This window comes from Anser brachyrhynchus (genome assembly GCF_964034855.1).
Source record: "Anser brachyrhynchus genome assembly, chromosome: 5".
Taxonomy (NCBI): domain Eukaryota; kingdom Metazoa; phylum Chordata; class Aves; order Anseriformes; family Anatidae; genus Anser; species Anser brachyrhynchus.
Genome location: NC_137699.1, coordinates 2661849 through 2683344, shown reverse-complemented (window position 1 = coordinate 2683344; position 21496 = coordinate 2661849). Strand labels below are relative to the sequence as shown.

General features: G+C 38.4%; 1 protein-coding gene across 1 annotated transcript in view; it reads left to right on the top strand.

Annotated features, from left to right (window-relative positions):
• Window positions 1-487: 487 nt before the first annotated feature.
• The window catches only part of IPO7 (importin 7), a 34258-nt gene continuing 13249 nt past the window's right edge, over window positions 488-21496 (top strand). Inside the window, exons 1-12 of the mRNA XM_080593348.1 lie at window positions 488-739; window positions 8852-8933; window positions 10946-11099; window positions 11520-11678; window positions 14331-14487; window positions 15133-15222; window positions 15640-15734; window positions 15838-15922; window positions 18898-19032; window positions 19527-19626; window positions 20844-20920; window positions 21283-21399. Of these exons, the coding sequence (XP_080449474.1) occupies window positions 656-739; window positions 8852-8933; window positions 10946-11099; window positions 11520-11678; window positions 14331-14487; window positions 15133-15222; window positions 15640-15734; window positions 15838-15922; window positions 18898-19032; window positions 19527-19626; window positions 20844-20920; window positions 21283-21399 (1335 nt within the window). The 5' untranslated portion in view covers window positions 488-655. The remainder of the gene's footprint in view (window positions 740-8851; window positions 8934-10945; window positions 11100-11519; window positions 11679-14330; window positions 14488-15132; window positions 15223-15639; window positions 15735-15837; window positions 15923-18897; window positions 19033-19526; window positions 19627-20843; window positions 20921-21282; window positions 21400-21496) is intronic.

Below are 21496 nucleotides of genomic sequence, written 5' to 3'. Positions count from 1 at the left end.
ACTGGATGCCTGGCAATGTACGACACGTCTTCATCCCCTCACCGCGGCCTTGTCGATGAGCCCCGCGCCACACAGGACGTCCCCGAACGCCTACGAACTGCGTGCAGCCAGCGCGGCACAAAGCACGCGCCTGCCGAGGAGACCCGCGCCGCCTCCCTTCCTCACGAAGGAGGGCGCTGGCGGCGCCCCGCGAGCAGCCCGCCGGGCGCACCGGGCGGCCGCTGGGGCCCCGACAGCCGGCGGGCTCCCTTCGGCGCCCTGCCCCGGCAGGCGGCGCGGCCCAACTGCCGCCGCCACGCTGCCTGCGCGGCGCTGAGGCGGCGGGCCCGGCCTGCAGCCCCCGGCCCTGGTCCTCGCTCCCCTCAGCGGGCGCGGCGGCGCGGCTGCTTCCCTTGAAGGCGCCCCGGCGGCCGCCGCCCGGGTCCGGGCGCCGCGCGGCCGGGCGGACTACAGGTCCCGTGGCGCCCCGCGGCGCGGAGGCGGGGCGCGGGCGGCGGAAGGGGCGCCGCTGCGGGCGGCGGCGGGGGGCAGCTCTATCCGGGCCTTTGGCGCTCCCCTTCCTTTCGCGCCGGCGGCCGCTGCGAGGCGGCGGCTCCATGTGCGCACGGCGCGGCGCGGCCCCGGCTCCCGCCCTCCGCCTCCCGCCGCCGCCGCCATGGACCCCAGCACCATCATCGAGGCCCTGCGGGGCACCATGGACCCGGCGCTGCGGGAAGCCGCCGAGCGGCAGCTCAACGAGGTGAGGGGCGCCGCGGGGCCTGGGCTGCAGCCGGCGGGGACGGCGAGGGGACGGCGCGGCCGGGGCAGGGCCGGGGGCGGCGGGGCAGGCCCGGCCCGGCGGCGGCGGGAAGGGGCCGGGGGCGCGGGGGGCCGGGGCCGGGGGGCCGCCGGGGAGCGCCCCCCCTCAGACCCGTCCCCCCGTTGAGCGGCCCCTTCCCACGGCGCGGCCGGGCCCCGCCTGGTGCTCGCCCGGCCCCGCTGCTCGTCGCGCATTGTCCCCGGCACATGGCAGCGGGGCCCGGCCGGGCCGGGCGGGGCCGCTGAGGGGCTGCGGCGGCGGCAGGAGGCGGCCGGTGCGTTCCCTGCCCGCGGCCGCTCGGCCCCGTGGCGCTCCGCGGGCAGAGCCGCGCTGGCGGCGTGGCACAGGGCCCCGGCTCCGGGCCTGCGGCTGGGACCCGGACTTTTGGCCTGGCCCGGGCTGTCGCAGGGCGGCTTTCTGCCTCTCCGGGAGGCAATCGCTTGTCAGGGGGTGCGGGGAAAGTAGCGGCGACCCCGGCGCCTAGTGTTTTTAACCAGTGGAGCCTGCAAGCGTGAGAGGCCCGTGGGCTGAGTTCCCACATAAAGCCAGTAGGTCGGTATTGCTTGCTCTTCGTACAAATCCTTCGGGCTCCGGGTTCAGCAGCACTGCCGAGGTAGGCGCGCTCGCTGGGTGCAGTATCAACACGTGCCCAGGAGACGGGTGAAGGCAGAGTTCCCAGCCCAGCTGTGTCATCTGCTTAGGCTGCTCACGTGTCGTGTGGGGATACGGCAGGACTGGTAGATCCTAGTTCAGCAGGCTTCAGTTTTGGAAGATCGCTGTAATTTTGTTTCACTTCACCTGGTAGGTGAAAACTTCTCTTTATTGATGCAGTTCAGACTCCGGGCTTCTAAACATTTTTGAAAAAAAGGTGTTCTAGCATTTGACTTACAGGGAAAGGTGATAGCTTCATGAAACAAGTGAAAGGTAGCCCTGTGTGGCAGCTCTCAGCATACCTTTTCCTTGGGATTTTCCACAGGTTTTTTCTCGGTTGCTCTTAACCAGACTTTAGGCCTAACAAGATGCATCTAATGCAGTGGATGTTCACTAAGCTTAGATAAAAGTGGGCCAAATGTCCTCCAGGCAGCAGTGAAACTTTCAAAAACTAAAGATATAACTTACCATGTTATTAAGATGTGTAATTAAACTGAATTCTTGGAAGCTGTTTAATAAATGAATGTTAGGTACATTTGAAATCCATGCCTGTAAAACTACTCGATGGGTAAGTTAGATTTGTATAAAGTTTTCAGTATATTTTTGTATTTTTATATTTTATATTTTTATATTTTGTATTTTTAGTATTTCTTATTTGAGTCAAAAGAAAACTAATGTAATTGCATACAAAGACAACAATATATATGGAATCTTAAACTGGCTCTAAAATGCAAGTTTTTGTATTCTGTGCATGTTAACATCTATATATAGTAACTTGCTTCAAATCTATTCTAGCTATTTTCTGCAGGTATTGAGTTGCTGAACGTGCAGGAAATTGCGTTCTCTGCCATTCAGGTTCTTCAGCAAATGGCTAACTGTTATGTGAAGGATCGTGCTAACCATCAGCTGGCTTTTGTTCATGTTTCTGAACCAAAACACAGCCTACCATATACTACACAAGTATTAAATTGGAATAAAATCCAAATATGTGTCCCTTTAAAAGCACCAGACATTACTGAATCGTTGTGTAAGAATTATTTGAAATGTAGCCTCACTGATCTTTCACAGACCATTTGTGATTAAAAAAAAGTGAAACACTAAATCTGCAAGCATTTGTACACGTATGTAGTTTTATTCAAGTGCATGGTTCTGTTTTTACGTAGTGTTGTTGAAATGAAGTATGTATTCACTTGCAGGATACTGGTCTGAATTTGTTAACTGTTAGAGCAATTGTGTTGTCAGTGAATATTCTGTTTCAGATGTCTCTTTCTCTGTGCAGGTAAAATCATACAGCAGTGAATTATCTTCTTGTAGGTGGCCAGGGACACACAAGTATTTTTATAAGTTAAGTCTATTAGTTGTCCTTGGATGACCTTTTATTTTTATCTTTAATTTGCCTGAAATGCCTATGTTGAGCTGATGAGACTAGTTTTCAGTAGATGGATCACTTTACCTTATCAGAAAAGAAGGACCTTCATTCAGTAATTGATATTTCTAATTAATGGAAGAGTTAAATATCTAGATCTGTCTGCATCATACCCTATTAAGCAAGAGTTTCCACTGACAAGAGAAAAGGACTGGGATGTATGATTCTTGATTTGTCCAGGCCTTGTTATTTTTGTTTGACCTTGGCTAAGTCATGAATTCTTCTGTGCTTTATTTCTTCTTTCACTAAGTTTTTTCAAGTTCTATTGTCTGCACTTAAAATGCTGTGAGAACTTGAGTTGAGATGTGCTAACTGCAGGTATCTCAGGGTTCTCAGTCTCTTTGGTTTTACTTTCTTTACTGTGAAGGCAAATGATAGAGAATGATACCACTGGAGTCCAACGTGTAGTTTCCAGCTTCTCATATAAATTCCGACTGATGATATGGAGGTCTAACGACTTTGGAGGTCTAACGTGGTCTTCATGTGTGACACCTACAGCTATATATCATAGTACTGTGTAAGACCAAGAACAGAGCATGAGTTTTGTGGCTCTGTCTGATTACCAGATCATGGGTACTTTTTTTAAAGTTCTTAGTATGACGTTTTATGAAATGAACATGATAATTTCCACTTCTCTCATTTCCATTTCCTTTTTTTTTTCCATTTCTCTGTTTTGGTATGTGTTAGATGAGAGATGCTTTGTGAAAGGGTGGTTTTAAATTGTGTGTATTGAGGCTAGTTCGACACCAGAAATCCCCACAGGGGCAGTAAGGAATCAAGGGAGCCTTCAACAGGAAGAAGTTACATGCTTGAATCGTGTTAACTAATACAAGGTAAATCCAGCAGACAGAGCCACTTGCCGCTTTCTCATGATTGAGAAAGCAGCTAGCATGTGTGCTTAGGTAGCTTTTGCTAAGAGCGTGTTCCTTTTTCCTCTGAATGGAAGAGCTAATAGGCGTCACAACTTGCAGACGGTGTTCTGGTGACACGAGCATAAAATAAATTTGCGAGGTCTGATATGCATGTTTTTAGTGGACCTCAAATTTAGTTTACATATACATTACAGCTGTGTAAGGTGGTAGAACTAGCTTGCAAAAACCTGAGGTCAGAATGACTTCCATACCTGCTGAGTTCTTAAAAAAGAATTGAAAGAGTGTTACAAAGCAGTTTGCTGATTCAGCTTGGCCTTACAGTTCCTGACCTTACCTTTCTATAAAATAAAAAAACTTTCATCTTAATGTAACAGCTGTGTGGTCACCTAGTGCTGTTATGGCCTAGATTTAAAAAAACAAGTCACATGAACTATTCAGAATTGGAATGGAGGAGAAATAGTAAATTTGTATTTCTTCATCTCATGGGAAAATAAATTATAGCCTTTATTTAAATGTGTGCTATTTTGAATAATTGTGTTAATAACTTAGGGTTCTAGTTCAACAACATATATTTAGTAAATATTTTAGCACCGTTCTGTTTGGCTTTTTTGGTAACAGATAAAGAGCTACTTAGAGTACTGTCTGTTACGTTATGTTAAATTCTTAATGTCTGACAAGAATGCCTGGAGGTCTTTTCACCTGAGATGAAACTTACTGCTTTTATCAGTTAGTGGCATGCAGGCTTTCTATAAGACATGAATAACTCTCGTATTAAAGAAGAATGTAACTGACTTTCATGGCGGGGGGAAAAAGTGCCCTTGTGTACCATAATTAACTGTTGTTAGTTCTGTATGCCGTGAGATCGTCTCTTTAATGAAGTCTCTTTAATTGAAGTTTAATCTTCAAACTTGATACATCATTTCAGATTGAGGCTGGCATGACACCTCTACTAATCAAACTGTTCTAGCACATGGCTAGCAAAGCAACTCTGCTAGGAAAACCTGCAATGAAATATGAACAAAGATTGTATGTTCTGGAATACTGATTGATATTAACAGACAGTGGTGCAATGTTTGTGGTCTGATAGAATACATTCCTCAGCTAGTGAGGCTGCATAGCAGAAATTGCTCTTGGGAAAAGTCCCTGAATTCTTTGGCTCTTAGACAACAGAAAGTCATACCAGTGACACGGCATGTTTGAAGATTTGTAAGGGGGAAGGACTAGAAATGACTTTTTTTTTATGTTGACTTACGTGTTGGGAAATAGACTTTCGGACAGAACCATTTTTTAATTGTCCCTGTACTTCTCTTAATTTCTTATTCCTAGAGGTAAAGAGCATTTATAACTAAGGAGCAGAAGACTGGGTTTTACTTATGTCAAAACTTTAGTGATAGAAATAGTTTCTGTTCTCACACAATTTAGAGTATGTAATAGAAGCCCGTGCGAAATTCTGATTTTGAACCTTGAATTGTGCAGGCATGGAAGTTCTCCGCAGGCTAACGCTGTTTACCAGTGGCTTTCGTGGAAGTGGCATCAGTGCATTTCTTTCTTAAGACTGGGGTATGCAAATGCCTGCAGAATCCTCTATGTTCGGATTCAGTTTCCTGGTACATATTTAATGAATCTTCATTTGTGAAGTATTTTGGCTAATCACATCCACCAAAACTAAAAGCCAGTGTTTGTATACAATATATACCTAAAATAGGTGTGCTCCTCTGGTGGTGTTTTTTTAGCAGTGGTGTCAATGAACAGGAAGAACATGATGTCCCGAGAGTCAGCCATCGTTGGACAGTAAAAATACTAAAGATTAAAATAGCCAAAATGATGTGTGTTCAGTATTTTTAATGCCATAGATACAAAATTGGCACCTATGTGATTCTCATATTAAGTTCAGTTGTTTTATCTGAGTGCCAAGAAAAGATTGGATGTTCTTTTTAATAGTAACGCAAAACAAGGGAGCACGTGGCCAGTTTTGTAGTACCCAGGGTTTTATTTGACTATGCAGTAGACCCATGCCTTCATGTAGCAGTCCTTCCTCCCCACGTTTCAGTTTCTCTGGAAGCATGTTCCTTGTGGAGGGATGGGAAAGGTTGTTGTGAAGAGTCTGGAATTCTTTTATATTTTCTGTAGAATGCTTAGTAATGTTTATGGAGCTGTGTGTGAATTTAGTTATAAACTGAAGGTGGTATTGAGTGAAAAGTACAAGTTACTTCAAATGTTACCTTGTATGAAAATCACAAGTTATTTCTAGCCTGAATCTGTGCTTTGAACCACTGAAGGTGATAGAGTAGCTCATCTCTATGATTGGTTGGTGTAGGATGCTTGAAATATTCATAAGGGTGATACTTCTAAGATGTTAGAAAACCAAGACAATGTATGGATGTTTTGGTCCTATAATTTTAAACTTTATATAGTTCAGGGAATCCAGTGAAAATATGTTAATTCCACATACTAATATAATTGACGTTATTAGAAGCTTGCTACAATCACGGTCTCAGTCCTGATTTTTTTAATGTAGGAAAGTTTATTTTTTGTGATTAATGCTATTAAATTTCAATGTGTGGCAGTTTGGTTGTATGTTGAGGTCTATCTTTGTTGCTTTTTTTCTTTTAGAACACTTAGCATCTTTTTATTCAATTTGTTTTGTTATTCCCATCAGTTCCTTGATGGTTCTTAAGCATCTCATTGTATTTTTATATTTTTAATTCAGGTATCATTTACAGCAGCTTTACTTATAAGGTTAGTTATCGTTTATCATGAAAAAGGAAAAAGAATATTTCATTTTCAATATTCTAGGATTAAATACTTAATTTCCAAACATGAAATGCATTATGAATAATTTTTGGTATTAAAAAGGTAGTTGTTAAGTTTATCGTACTCATGATGGAATGATATCAGTTTGCATTTTAAGTCTCTCTTTTATGCAGACTGTTAATATAACCTCCCATTGACATTAATATTAGGCATATAATTGAATACTGTGCTGAATTAGGGTCTACTGTCATTAGGTGTGTGTTGCAGAAGTGTGTATGTTAATGCTGCTTAAGAGAAAGGAACTGAATAGTAGTGGAGATGTAGTAGAAATTAATATCAACAAGTAAATTTTATTTAAAATGTTTTCAACTGTCAAATGGTCAAATATACTTTTTTTTTTTTAAATTTGAAAGTATTTTTTCTTCTTCAGGACTTCAGGGAAATCAGAGGGGCACGGCTCAGAAAGATGCATGCTCGTATTGCAGTGTCACTTAGTCCCAATTCATCACAACACCCTCAACAAATAAGTATTTGGCTTGGACCGGATGCAAATGTTGCTTCTGTGAGTTTTCTGTAGTCCGTAGGTTTGTAGTGCACAGGATGAGTATGTGCAACACTTCAATATATGTTGGGGACGTTCTTTAGTCAAGTTCATTCCTCATTTAAAATCAGGTAAGATAGGCAACAAGCTATACTAATAAAATTTTAGCACAAATACTGGAACAAATATCAAGTCCCAGGTTGTACCTTTTGCGCTTCTTCATACTAGAACATTTAGAAGATGGTTTTTGGAGCTTGGAGATAAAAACCTGGTGTGAAAGGGAGAGAGCTGGGCAGTGTTAAATGCTTAGAAGGTGTGTTGTTGACATTTCATACTGTCAATGAGCTCTTAATCCTTTAGAAAGAACAGAAATATAGTTGGATAGTCTCTTTATGATGGGTGTTTGCTCTGATGTGGAGTCTGAGACATTCTTTTATTTTTTTTTTTATAAATGGATACTGTCATGGTTTTCCAAGGACTTACTTGCTTTATGTAGGAAACAATAAAGTGATTAATATGTAGGTAAGAGATGTCTTCCTAAGAGTTTAACAAGTCGAGATATTTAGGTCTACGTAGTTGTCTTCGATAGAAGTGCTGCAAAGAGCATATGAAACAATTTTGCCATGTTAGTGATGATAAAGCAGACATGCATCTTGGCAATTAGAATCAGAGGCTTGGAAGAACGAGGTTAGGAGGACTCTGCAGGCCCTCTGGTCCAGTCCACTGAAGTAAAGCTGGTTTCAGAGTTAGATGAGGTCGGGACCTTCTCCGGTTGAGTTTTGAATATTTCAAAAGGCCAGCCCCACTGCCTGCCTGGGCAGGCTGTTCCAATACTTGACCCTCCTTGTTGAGAGGAAATTTTTTCCTTGTGTAAAACTGGAATTTCCCTTGCTGCAGCTCATAGCCATTGACTCTTGACCTTGAAGAAAATGATGTTGTTTTCCAACTAGAAAAAGCACATCTAGTTTTTGAGAATTAAAATTCTCTTCTCGGAGAGAAGTTCATTAAGTGTCTCGAGTTTTTGATGTTCAGGAAGGTGTCAAGGGATGCTGTGCGAATGTTAAATGTCAGTTTCTTCATGTTGAAAATACCATGTAGTAGTATTTAGTGCATCAGTGATATTGCTCATTATTGTAAAACAAATCACATTTTGCCTTTGTTTGTAAGTGAACTCTCGCAAATCCTTAGAAGTTGTTACTCTGGTGAAACTCCATTTAGGTCTCCATACTGTTAGCTTGCTGTTGTATAGTTAGGCTAGAAGTTGCTGCAGTAAAGAATTAAGTCACTTTAAGCCATTTTGATCAGAAGGGTGAACTATAACTTGAATATGCTTGGTTAAGGCTGGGCATAGTTTTAAAACACAGGTTGCCATCTGTTGCGTTGATTATTACATAATGAATTGTTTAACAATTATTTGTTTACATAATACATTACTTGAGGTCACTATAAAATTGCTGTGCTTGTTTCTTGTCTGGCTACTCAGATATTCTTTAAGGTACTCTGAGTGAAGAACTTGTTTGGTGACTGTAAAAGGTTGATTACCAAAGCCTGTTAAATGATTTCTTCAACCCTACCCAAAATGATAGGGTTTTGCCTCCACCATGCTGTCTGTCTTCAGAGTCCAGTGAGCATGAAATTTTGGAATGCTTTAGTTTGCTAGCTACTGTGAAACTGAATTGCTGCTATTCTTTTGACTGCATTACAGTGTTGTAAAGAGATGGTAATAGCAAACAGGAGTACTCTAAAACTTGACGAACTATGACTAAACTATACTAATTTTTTTATAACTTTTTTTTTGTCCTCTACAGGCTCATAAGTCAGTGAACTTTGTTTCAACTTTGCTTCAGATCACCATGTCCGAACAACTGGATTTACCAGTGAGACAGGCAGGCAAGTTTTCAAATCCTTTAGTTGTTTTCACTTCAATGGTGCGTGCACACAGGTGCATATTCAGATATTGTATCACTATTAAGTTATTAAAGAATTCTAATGGTGTTAATCTCAAACACGGGAAAATTGGGAGTCGTCAGAGTTAGTCGTCATAAACTGCATCTGGCATCATACACTAAATAAGAGAAAGAAAAGGTGGCTGACTCTTCAGTGGTTGCTCCCCTTTGTCTCTAGTGAATAATGGCCTTTGGGAAACCAGAGTAGTTCATGATGATGGTACGCTTGGCCCAAGGAGGTAATTTTACATTGTACTAATAAAGCTAATGTTTCTCAACATTATAAGTGGAAGAAAACATATTGTCATTTGGAACTGCTGATTTGAACGAGCAATCAGTAAAATCGGATCTTGAATATTGGCAGGACCAAACATCACCTTAAAGCTACTATATTACTTGGTAAGAGGTTTCTAAAACAATACCTCAGTGGTTTCTGACGGTTCAGGAGATGTGACCTTGATCACTTAGTTGAACCTTCCAGGTAGTAGATTATTTGAAGTTGTAATGTAAGCCTACCTTGCATTTTTATCTTATTTTATCTTATTATATTATATATATATTATATTTTATCTTATTTTGGGAGGATGTGTCAAAAAGGTTACTGTTTAACATGTATAATGTGAAAAAGGAGGAGGTTTGAAAACAACCTCTTGAAATTCAGCCTTAGTTTAAGCTAATTTTAAAAAAGTCTGTAGAGAGTGGAGAAAACACATCCAACACGTGTCTTAGAAACAGTGCATGTTTTGCAAAGCAGCTAATGATATGATTAAAACCCCCTGAGGACAGACTGAATTTTGCATCACTTCAGTGTTGTTATAGCATGTATCTACAGATTGTTTCAGACCTTTGCAGACCCTTTCAAAAACAGTTTGTCTTCTGAGTGTTCAGAAGGTGCATGTGAAGTTTAGGAAAAGAATTTGCTTTATGGATTTGTATGTAGAATTAGATTAATAGTAACTTTGATATTAGTTTGTAATTTGACATTTCCTTTTGTATTTTGTAAGTCTTTCTTTTCAAGTGTTTTATACTATATTTTGCCACATAAGCAGTTTAGATTTGGTTGTCACATGGTAAAAGCAGGTGTTTGTGCCAGTAGCCCAAATGCTACAAAGTGGTGTGGCCCATACACTTGGTATAAAGGAGCTCTGTTTCTCTTTAACATTCACTCCTGTATCACAGACTTGATTACATTTTTTGCTTACAAAATACAAGGGTTGTTTTAGATAGTCATTAGTATTAATTTGCTCAGTTTTAATGAAAATAGTGAGAAAATGACTACAAAGGATTTTTCAGCAGTGTATTGTTAAAATGTTACACAAGCTCTTTTATATGTAACATGAAAGCAGTATAGTTTGCATTTTCATATGGAAACACATCCTTTACAGTACTAAAAATATATCAAAATAAATGGGTGAAGGAATATCAACATAGCAAATTAATAGGTTAATCACAGAATCACAGAATTGTAGGGGTTGGAAGGGACCTCAAGAGATCATCGGGTCCAACCCCCCTGCCAAAGCAGGTTCCCTAGAGCAGGTTGCCCAGGTAGGCGTCCAGATGGGAGAAGGTAGGCATCCAGGCGTCCAGAGAACGAGACTCCGCAACCTCCCTGGGCAGCCTGTTCCAGTGCTCCGTCACCCTCACTGTGAAGAAGTTCTTTCGCATGTTGGTGTGGAACTTCTATGCTCCATTTTGTGGCCATTGCCCCTTGTCCTGTCCCCACAAACCACTGAAAAGAGGCTGGCCAAATCCCTCTGTCTCCCACACTTAAGATATTTGTAAACATTGATAGATCTTAATGATTTGCATGTTTTATTTACTTTGATCCTAGTAGTCAGAAATGGTCAGTGTATTAGTAATTTGCTTGTTTTGTTCTAAAATAGACTTCTCTCTGCAAAATGTGTTTGTTTTATACTTGGAATGGCTATGAGCTGATTTGTCTCTCTTGTATGATAGGAGTTATCTACTTGAAAAATATGATAACCCAGTATTGGCCAGATCGTGAAACTGCACCAGGAGAGATTCCACCTTACTCCATCCCAGAAGAAGATAGACACTGTATTCGTGAAAATATTGTAGAAGCCATTATTCACTCTCCTGAGCTGATTAGGTATGCTGTTTTAACCTGGTTTTGAATTCTGTTTTCTGACTGTATTTTTGCACGACTAAGATAACCTGAATGTTAAGCATTGTTGTCTTACGCTGCTGCATACTTAAGCATAGAATTACTGTAGATGGAAAGACAGTTTTCAACTTGTGCAGCACATGGAAATTTACTCACAGAGTCCTTTGCAAAAGGCCAGACCACGTCACTTTATTTATAAAGTTCATCAAATGAACAGCATTAAATGGAAAGTACAGAACCTAAACTTGGTATTAAAAAAAAAAAAAAAAAAAAAAAAAAAAAAAAACCACTAAAAACGCAAGCTTGAAATAAGTCTGAATTCAGGCAACATTAGATGTTTCAACACCACAAGAATATTATTAAAGTAATAGTAATTTATTTAATTATTCTATACTTTGTTTCCAGAGTACAACTTACTACTTGCATTCATCATATTATCAAGCATGATTATCCTAGTCGTTGGACTGCAGTTGTGGAGAAAATTGGGTTTTATCTTCAGTCTGACAACAGTGCTTGTTGGCTTGGCATTCTTCTATGTCTTTATCAACTTGTGAAAAACTACGAGTAAGTTTTTTCTACCATATAAAACAGCAGAATGAATACACATGTATCTCTTGTGTACTGTATGTATATTTTAACAGTGTAAAATTGTATGTGGGATTGAGCACAAGTGATAGAACGTTTAGTCAATATTAGTTTAGCGATACAAACATGGCAAATTTAGTTTAGTCAATATTCCTGGAGTATTGATATGCAGATACTGGCTCATATCCTGTCCACTAAGAAAGTATAGAAAAACTGCCTCCATTAGAGGTTAGATCTAGATCACAAAAAAAGGGGCCATCTTTAAAGCCTTAGTTTGGTGGTAGTTCTGTTTGGATTGATGTGTTACAGCAATATAAGCTTCATAGCAATAAGAAAGTCTGCTCCAAGTCATAGCTTTGCTGCAAATGATTACTTAATTCAAATGAGTTTTATACTCTTACTGAATTTGTACTCTAGGTATGAGTGGAAGTTAACATACAGAGATTTCCAAGTGTGTAATCTTGAATGTTAGGAAACATCAGATTTAGTCAGCTTTGGTTTGATCCTCTTCTAAATTTTGAGTATTTTTAGCTCTGTATCTGTTATGCTTAGATCTTTAAAACTGAGGTTGCCCTTTGAGAACATATGCGGAGCTTAGCTGCTGCCTTTGGTTTGTGGAAGGCTCATTTGAGTGGCAGAGTGCAATCTTGGAATCATGGAGAAGTAGTAGTGTAACAGGAGGAATCAACAACTTAATCTGTGAAAGCAGTCGTGTAATGCTTTTGTTTTAGATACTTTAAGATATTGCATTGAAGAATTCCTCTATTAATTTCATGAATTGTGTGTTAAATAGAGTAAAACAGGTGAACAATGACTCCTCAAAGATTCTTTTTAATAGAAATGCTGTAAAGAGTGTTGTAATTAAACATTGGAGGTTTTTCTGTGGGTGAGAATTGCAAGTCCTGCTAGGAGAAGAAAGGAAACTGATTTGTCAATTTTAAAATTAAACATTTTAAATGAATTATGCAGCAGAGACCTGCAAGATAAACGTGCAGTGTTCACTGGTGGTATATTTTGATTATAGTAATTCTTGGTTAAGGAAAGATTTTGATGTGAGTACAGTCATTGCATGATTAACTAAGGTAATAGTCGTGTTAAATTTTTTGATCAGCTAACATTATTAGCTGAAGCCAGCAACTGTTAATTATTTGGCTTTCTGGTGAAATCAACAATGGTCAGCTTCACCAGTCATGTAGAAATACACACATTTTATTGCATTACGTGCAACATGAGTGTAGGCAGGTCTCTAAAATTTGTTAAATGTCTTGTTCCAGCTTTTGGGGAGAAATTCTGCATAATGTTATGACTTCAGTCAAGTTGTTACCGTTTGAGTTGTAGGAATCTTTAGCAATCGATGCTTATTTTTTTCTTAGTGTAGAAGCTAAATATTTTTAGACTACTTTAAAATTTTTTTCCCTATCCAAATCTATCTAGCGAGTTCATATGGCTGCTCTTTGCATAATTGTTTTTCCTGTCTTTTTCAATTGTATCTTTTGGGGAAATTTGAAACTGAGCTTTCCTGAGCAACGTTAGGTCTTTGTATTTAGGTTTCTATTTCAGAAAATATGTAGAAAATACATTATTTGAACATGATGTTGGAGCTCAATGTTCTGTAGTAGTTTTTACAGAACATGCCATCTGGCAGCAGACTGAGTAGACTTTATCTTACATTTCTACAAATTGGCACTGTTAAGAGACTGAGCATTGATTAATGTTTAATAGCAATGAAAAGTCTACCAAAAATGTCCCCCCCCCCATATTCTCCCACAAGAGCCCAAGAAGAGCATTATAGTATTAATAGCTTAAACAAAAAATTAAGCTGTACATTCTTCAAGTGATTCTTTGTTCTTACTTGTTATCACTGCTATGGACTAGATACTGTTCTGCTGTGATAACTATTTATTCGATCAGGACTTTGTTAATAAATGAAAAGTTGGGGGTAGGATTTAAAAATGTGGCTTCACTTCCTTTCAGAAATCTTGATTTTTGTTCAGAAAGGCAACGAAGCCCTCCTTTCAGCATAGGCCTGGGAAGATTTGGGGCCCAATTTCAAAGAGTGTTGAAATTGAAGCCTGTGAGTCCGTCACGTGCCCTTGAAGCCTACATTCAGATTGTTAAATTTGGGAAAATTAAAATGAAAGATGTGGTAAACAGACCTTGCAACTTACTTTCTTCAATGTCAGAGAAATAATCCATCTTCTGGAAATGTTTTTGGTAAATGTGAAACCTGATAGATGTCTTTCTGGAATTTTACTGATTAGCCCAAGATCTGCCATTCTTGGCAATAAATGTTTCTTCTGTTTGCACTTTCTGTAATACTCTGTTTTTCACTATAGTAATGGTGTGGCAGAACATGAGGTAGTATTCAAAGTGAATAAGTAGGCTGGAGCGCATTACTAGCGGAAGGCTAATAGAGCTGTATAGTGGAGTAACAAACTCTTAGCAATTTTCAAACTTGCCTTTTAATTGTAATGTTGTCTGACTATACTTCACTCCAAATTCTGTAACAAGAAATGGCTATTTTTTAATCATGTGTTGTAACCTCCTTGTGTCTCCAATGGGGGAGGGTGGGCTTTTAAAATTCCACACTACCTGAAAGACGAATAAAGCTAATTTTGTTCTTATCTAAAGGTACAAGAAACCAGAGGAGCGTAGTCCTTTGATAGCTGCAATGCAACATTTTCTACCAGTTTTGAAGGATAGTTTCATTCAGCTTCTGAGTGATCCATCTGATCAGTCTGTCCTCATCCAGAAACAAATCTTCAAAATATTTTATGCCCTTGTCCAGGTAAAAAAAAAAAAAAATAATAATAAAATGGTGTATTCTTGATCAGTAATTTAAAGCTTTGTTTGACCTTAAAATAGTAAATGACAGGAATATTAACAATTTTAGATTAAATTTGAATCATTTGCAACTACTGTTCAGTTGTGATATGAATCACAGGGTTTTGGTATCATTAATTCTGCTGTAAAATCAGCGCTATACTTTTTCCTGGTCTGACATTAGATAGAACTTACGCCTTCTATCCTCTAAGGTAGTGCTTGCTACATAACTGAGTAAAAATAAGCTTTCTAATGACAGGTTGTAGAGGGCAGCATATTCAAAATTACAAGTGTAAATGCAGTTTGTGAGGGAACTCTTAATATACTGCTAATTGCTCCAGAAATTAGCGTAACATCCATTTAAGTAGTGTCTTAGCATTGTATAAGCAGAATTTAAATAAAGGCCTCTAGCACCTTTGAGGATATTGAGGATATAGTCTAGATTGTGTTGAGGTCTTTATCCTGTTATTTCTGAGTCTTTTGCTAGCAAATCTTTCAGATCTTTGTCTACACTTACTTATCATTAAAGAGCTAAAATTCAAACTGTGAAAGTAACATTATTTTCAAAATGCTTTATAATATATTTATTTTTGCCTTTATTTTATGTAAGTACACGTTACCTTTGGAGTTGATAAATCAGCAAAACCTGACTGAATGGATAGAAATCCTGAAGACTGTTGTGGATAGGGATGTACCAGCTGTAAGTGGCTTTTGGCTATTCTTTCTTTAAGCTTAAATATTTTTCTTTTATTAATTTTTTTAAAAGTGAAAACTTATTTCTGTGTTTTTTCTTAATAGGTGCCAAGAAAATATTTTTTTCAGCTAAATAGGATATTTTAAACAAACTAGACAAGTTTTGAAAATACATAGCTTGTTTAGGAGTTCTGTTTTAAAACTATAGCATAATTTATTTTGGCTTCTTGTTTCGATAATTTGTTTACCATTTATGGAATGTATTTAAGGGATTTATTTTTAGGTGTGCTGTACTTTATACTTCTGTTAAGCTGGAAGTGTGATATGCAAATGGAAGGGTAAAAGAAAAAATATGCTATAAAATTGTCCAAAATGCATACAGTTTGAACTGTTTGTAAATAGTTGGTAATTTTTTTCCCTAAAGGAAACGCTTCAAGTTGATGAAGATGATAGACCTGAGTTGCCTTGGTGGAAGTGCAAGAAGTGGGCTTTGCATATCTTAGCTAGACTTTTTGAGAGGTAATTTCTCGTTCATTATCGTTATTTTTAAGAGAAAAACCTAATAGTTAAGTCAATAACAGTGCTGCACGCTTTAATTTTGCACATTTGCTTCAAATTCTAGGTATGGAAGCCCTGGTAATGTTTCCAAGGAGTACAATGAGTTTGCTGAAGTGTTCCTGAAGGCGTTTGCTGTTGGTGTTCAACAAGTAAGAAATGCTGAATGTGGGAAGTATTAGGATATGTTTAGAGTTTGATGTGATTTCTTCCCTATTGTTTTCTTGGAATAAGCTTATAAAACTTCCAAGAGTTTTTATAAAATTCATGTGTTTGTATTAGCTCAAAAATCTGTTTACTTGAAGGTGATTATATTGTAAATATAAGTAGACTATATATACAAAAAAAATCTCAGGGAGCTGATTGTTTTCTTCTAAGCCTCTTTTTTAATGAGGAGAAGAACAGTTTTTTAGTTCAGCTTCCTAATTATTTTTTAAATTATCTTCATTCCCAGTGAAATTATAATGATTTACGGGACTTAAATATCAAGAAGAAAAGTAAGGGAAGTATTTCCAAAGTACGTGTTTTCTGAAGGTCGTCAAAGCATTGAAAGGGAAGAGAACATGGCCACATTGAGTGTTAGGAAACATGTCCCAACATACTATTGAGAATACTGGAGTCTGTCACTTTGAGATGTTCATACCTGTGGATGGCATCCTGCTAAATGTTTAGTTACTGCACGTACTTTAAGATGTTACTGATTGATTTGTACTTTGTAGGTAAAGCGAAGTTCTGAGAAAAGACTGCATGTGGGAAAAAATCTTCAAAAAGATCCGTTTGAACAGTTTATATATATATATGTATATATACACACACACACACGTATATATGTGTATATATATATATTAACTTGCCTTTGAATCAAATTTGATCCTTACTGTTACTGCATGTAGGTAACACCAGAAAGTTAACTCTTTAAAGAAAAATTGCTGAAGAGCAGGATTTTAAAATGCGTACAGACTTCTCCCTTATACAATAATGCACCTTGTATGAAAATACAGTTTTTTAAGGTGATAGCCTCTGTTTCTACACAGAAAATAATCTTGGATGTATTGTCAAGAAATAGAATCCTTCAAATAAATTTTATGATTTTTAAATAGGATATATTTCGTTAAAAGTAATAATAAAATTGGAGATTGAAATACTGAAGAATACAGTTTCTGACCTGATACTATGCTTGAGTTGCCTTTACTTTCCCAAGTACGCACACCCTATTACTAAAGGATGAATAGATGTGTGTCATGGGGTTATGGATTGCTCAAGTATAAACTTAAAACATAATGCTAATATAAACTTCATAATTATTTCTTACTGATTATTTATCTAGCTTATATTTTTCATGCATGTCACTCCTCCCTAAAAAACAAACAAACAAACAAACAAAAAAAAAAACAACCAACCAACCAAAAAAAAATCAACAACAACAGCATTAGTTCTAGATAAACTTTCTTCAACTTAGCCAAAACAGGCTTGACTTACCTTTCTGGAATACCTTGATTCTTACCACTTGTGTTAGTGATTGTTTTGCTCAAGATGCTTCTGATTTTGGAAGACCCAATGAACCAGAACTAAACGCTGGTTGAACACTACTGTCTGGTTGTTCCTTAGCCCCATTGCAGAATTTGTTCTTCGATTTGCTTCCACCCCACATTTTCCTTTTTCTTGCTCAAACTATTAAATCTCTGCTTATCCTTTCCTTTAATTTCTTTCTGTATTGCATCTGAACAATAGGAGGTAATTACTTAGATACTGTGAAGTGAGAAACCTGATACGCTTGTCCAGGCACACTTTAAGTAGTGTGGCTGCAAAGACCACTTGCTAAGCCTCAGCTCCGTGCTCATTTTCAAAGGCTATTCCCATTCTTCCACTAAATCTTGATGAAGTTAGGCTTTTTATGTGCCATTATGTTGCAATGGAGAATCTCTTCTTAAAACAAAAACAATGAGAAAACCCCCAACAACAAACAAACAAAAACTTCAGATCCTGCTAAAAGCCAAAGATACCAGCAAATGGGAGCTTTCTGCATAAGCTTTTTGACAAAGAATATTGTATTACTGTATGTGAAGTTCTAGTTCATCAGATTTCTTTTGCCTACAATGAAGAACCCTCCCCAGTTAATATATTTTTAAATCTTCACTGAGCTGCTGCCATGATATATGTTACGCCATGGAGCCCATCTACATGGGCTGTAAAAGTTGAGTATATGATAAGTTGATGGTCATGTTGTTTTTTTCCGCTTGTGTTGAATTTTATAAAGGAAGGCAATCTGTAGAATGTTATGTTCTCTGGAAATCCCCAAGAAGTTCATTATCTTTAGTTTCCCAGTTACTTCTGGAAAATAACATTTAAAGCATAAAATCAGGGAAGTAAAACTATATCATTGGGTTGTTTTGAGAGTTTAATCACTTTTGATACTGGTTTCTTAGACTTTTTTAAATTATTAACACTGCTTAATTGTTCTAATTTGAAGAAGCATGTTAGTCTTGCCACGTACTGATGGTTTACTGTTTTTGGACATTCCAAGTAACCATTGTCCCTTTGAGGTATTGTTTGCAGAGAATCATATTCTCTTTTATTTAATACACAAGAGACAAGTATTTTTGTTGTGTTTATTCTTTGATATTTCTTGAAATAGCTTCAAGTCTCAGAGCATTTAGTCTTTTTCTTATCCTAAGTCAGTATCTAATGCCACTGAAGCCTTGTGCTGAGGTGAGAGTTACAGCTGGTAATTTCTTAAGGCACTTATGATCCCACTCTGTTCTGCGCTGTTGTGGCCTCACCTGGAGCAGTGTGTACAGTTTCGGGCACCACATTATAAGAAGGACATAAAGCTATTAGAGAGCATCTAAAGGAGGGCTAGAAAGGTGTTGAAGTGTCTAGAGATCAAGGTGTATGTCTGAAGTCACTTGGTTTCCTTAGTGTAGAGGAGACTGAGGGGAGGCCTCATGGCCTGCAGCTTTCTAGTGAGGGGAGCAGAGGGGCAGGCTCTGATTTCTGCTCTCTGGTGACAGCACTTTGGGTTGGATTTTGGGGGATTCTTAGGTAGGACTGTGAGGGATAGTGTAATTCTTTGGGTTAAAACGGCCTGTGCTCAGTATGTGCTATTAATGAGATCTGATTTTTCTAGGTGTTGCTGAAGGTGTTGTATCAATACAAGGAAAAACAGTACATGGCTCCTAGAGTTCTGCAGCAAACACTGAATTACATCAATCAAGGAGTGTCACATGCTGTCACCTGGAAGAATTTGAAACCTCATATTCAAGTAAACCATTTTCTGGGTTTAATACTTAACGTGGCTCAGTAATACAGTCTGTTGTATGGTGTCTTTATCATTGCTAGAAATAAAGTTCTGGGAAACTGCTATAAATTGCTGGTGGAAAAAGTTTAAGCCTGCTTAGTGAAGGTTATCTTGATGCATGAATAGAGCTGGGGTTGCATGAATAGAGAATGGGTTTTTTTTTGCTGTGAGTCTTTTGTGCTTTAAATGAAAGATTACACAGTGGAAGAGCAACACAACAAATTTGGCAATGATGATAACTACTGTATTTATGGTAATGAATCATTTCCACATATCATTATCCAGCGTAAACCATTTTTTAAGGCAGTACGTAAAATTCACAATGCCCCAATAATTTTATAATGTTATTATGTTCTATCAGAACTGAGGAGGGACAAAATATAGTTTGTTAAATATAGGGCAATATAGAGGTTGATTCAATAGTGCTAACTCTTTTTCAACTTTTTTCTTAATTGCAGGGGATTATCCAAGATGTTATTTTTCCATTGATGTGTTATACAGATGCTGATGAAGAGCTTTGGCAAGAAGATCCATATGAATATATTCGCATGAAATTTGGTGAGAATTTGAAATCTTCTCACATTAAAATCTGTCTTCATGTGAAGATGGTATTTTTATGGCTTTTTTGTGAAAGCAGTTGACTATAAAAAAAATAAATGGTGGGGGTGGGATGTCTGTTATCCAAGTGGTGTAACTTCGTAGTTAACTTCTGGATATGCTTGTGTAAATGACAGATACCATATGATTCAACTGGCACAATTGTTTCTGCATTTGAAAAATAGTTAACTTTGACATTTACAATGTTTTTCTTGGATAGGTCAGTCTAGGTCTAGCTTACAATAATTACATAAGTTTCATGTTATTACAAGTTTATTGTTTATAGCAGCTAATATTTCAGACCCTGATGTTTTTATCATCTCAATTAATTTCAAATGTGTCATAGTTCTGAACAGATTTACCATAGAGATAAATGAAATAGTATGAAGTAAGTCTAGCATTCCAGACTTGTCTAATTTCGCCTCTTGTGGTTTGTTACTTTTGTTCTTGGGGTTCACTATGAGCCTGTGTAGCACTTTGAGGCTGAGGAAGAAAGAGTGGACTACAAACTTCCTAAATAAATTGCCTGGGGAAGTGGTGGAGTCACTGTCCTTGGGGGCCTTTAAGGAAAGGTTGGACCTGGTGCTTAGGGACATGGTTTAGTGGGTGACAGTGGTAGTAGGGTGATGGCTGGACCAGACGATCTTGAAGGTCTTCTCCAACCTTAATGATTCCTCTAAGAATTGTTTGTTGAGAACAAGGAATCTTGATGGTTTTGGAGGTTTCTTGTTCCTCAGGTGAGGCAGCCCTGTAAACAATACATATATTATATCTGGCTCTGATAATCCTCCTCTACAGAGAAATAAGAAACAATGCATTTTTAACTCAACCAATTACATGTTCTTAGAGGTGCAACAAATAACATACGTGTCAAAATTCAACCACTGTCTGCTTCTATAATTAAAAAAGATTGATCATAGAGATAAGGAAGACATTCAATTTCAAATTAGATATGCAGATCCACTGATCATGGAAAAGGTGAAACATACATTTATGGGGAATCACCAACCCACTGTTACTGTTGTTTGGTCTTGAAACATCTGTAGTAAGAAAGCATGAACCTCCTGAAAAAAAGTGGAAAATTCTTGCTCTTTTGTTCTGTAGGAAACCATTAGATTACATTAAGCTTAGTATTTATATAAGGACCAAAATTTATAGCTGTTACGTTTACTTAATAGATGTATTCGAAGACTTCATTTCTCCTACAACTGCTGCTCAGACATTATTGTTTACATCATGTAGTAAAAGGAAAGAGGTAAGCTATTCAAGGATTTTATTAAACACAATGCTACCTAGACTTAGTTTATAGGCTTTATTTGCTGAAAGAATTACTGATAAATTTTACTTTTCTGCTCTGTCATATTATAGTACATCAAAATTTATCATTTTTCTCAGTTATTTTGTGCTGGTCTACTTGTGATTTTTGTATTTGCCAGTTCCCCTAGAAGCCACATATCAAGAATGATCTATGTTATAACAGATCCGTAAAACATTACCCAAATTCCAGAATTGGAGTATATTATTAGACGTTTACAGAACTTGAGTATTTCAGAGCACTGAGAATAGTACCTGCCATGACTGGTTGAAATACTTTGACTAACTGGACATTCAATCTAGGTTTTGCAGAAGACAATGGGCTTTTGTTATCAGATCCTTACAGAGCCAAATGCTGACCCTCGTAAGAAAGATGGTGCTTTACATATGATCGGTTCTTTGGCTGAAATTCTCCTAAAAGTAAGTGTACTAAATCTGGTTGTTTTTTTTTCCGTTCTTTTCCCTTCTTTCACATACGAGAAGAAGGGAGAATAGCTTTTTGAGTTCTCAAGTTTTG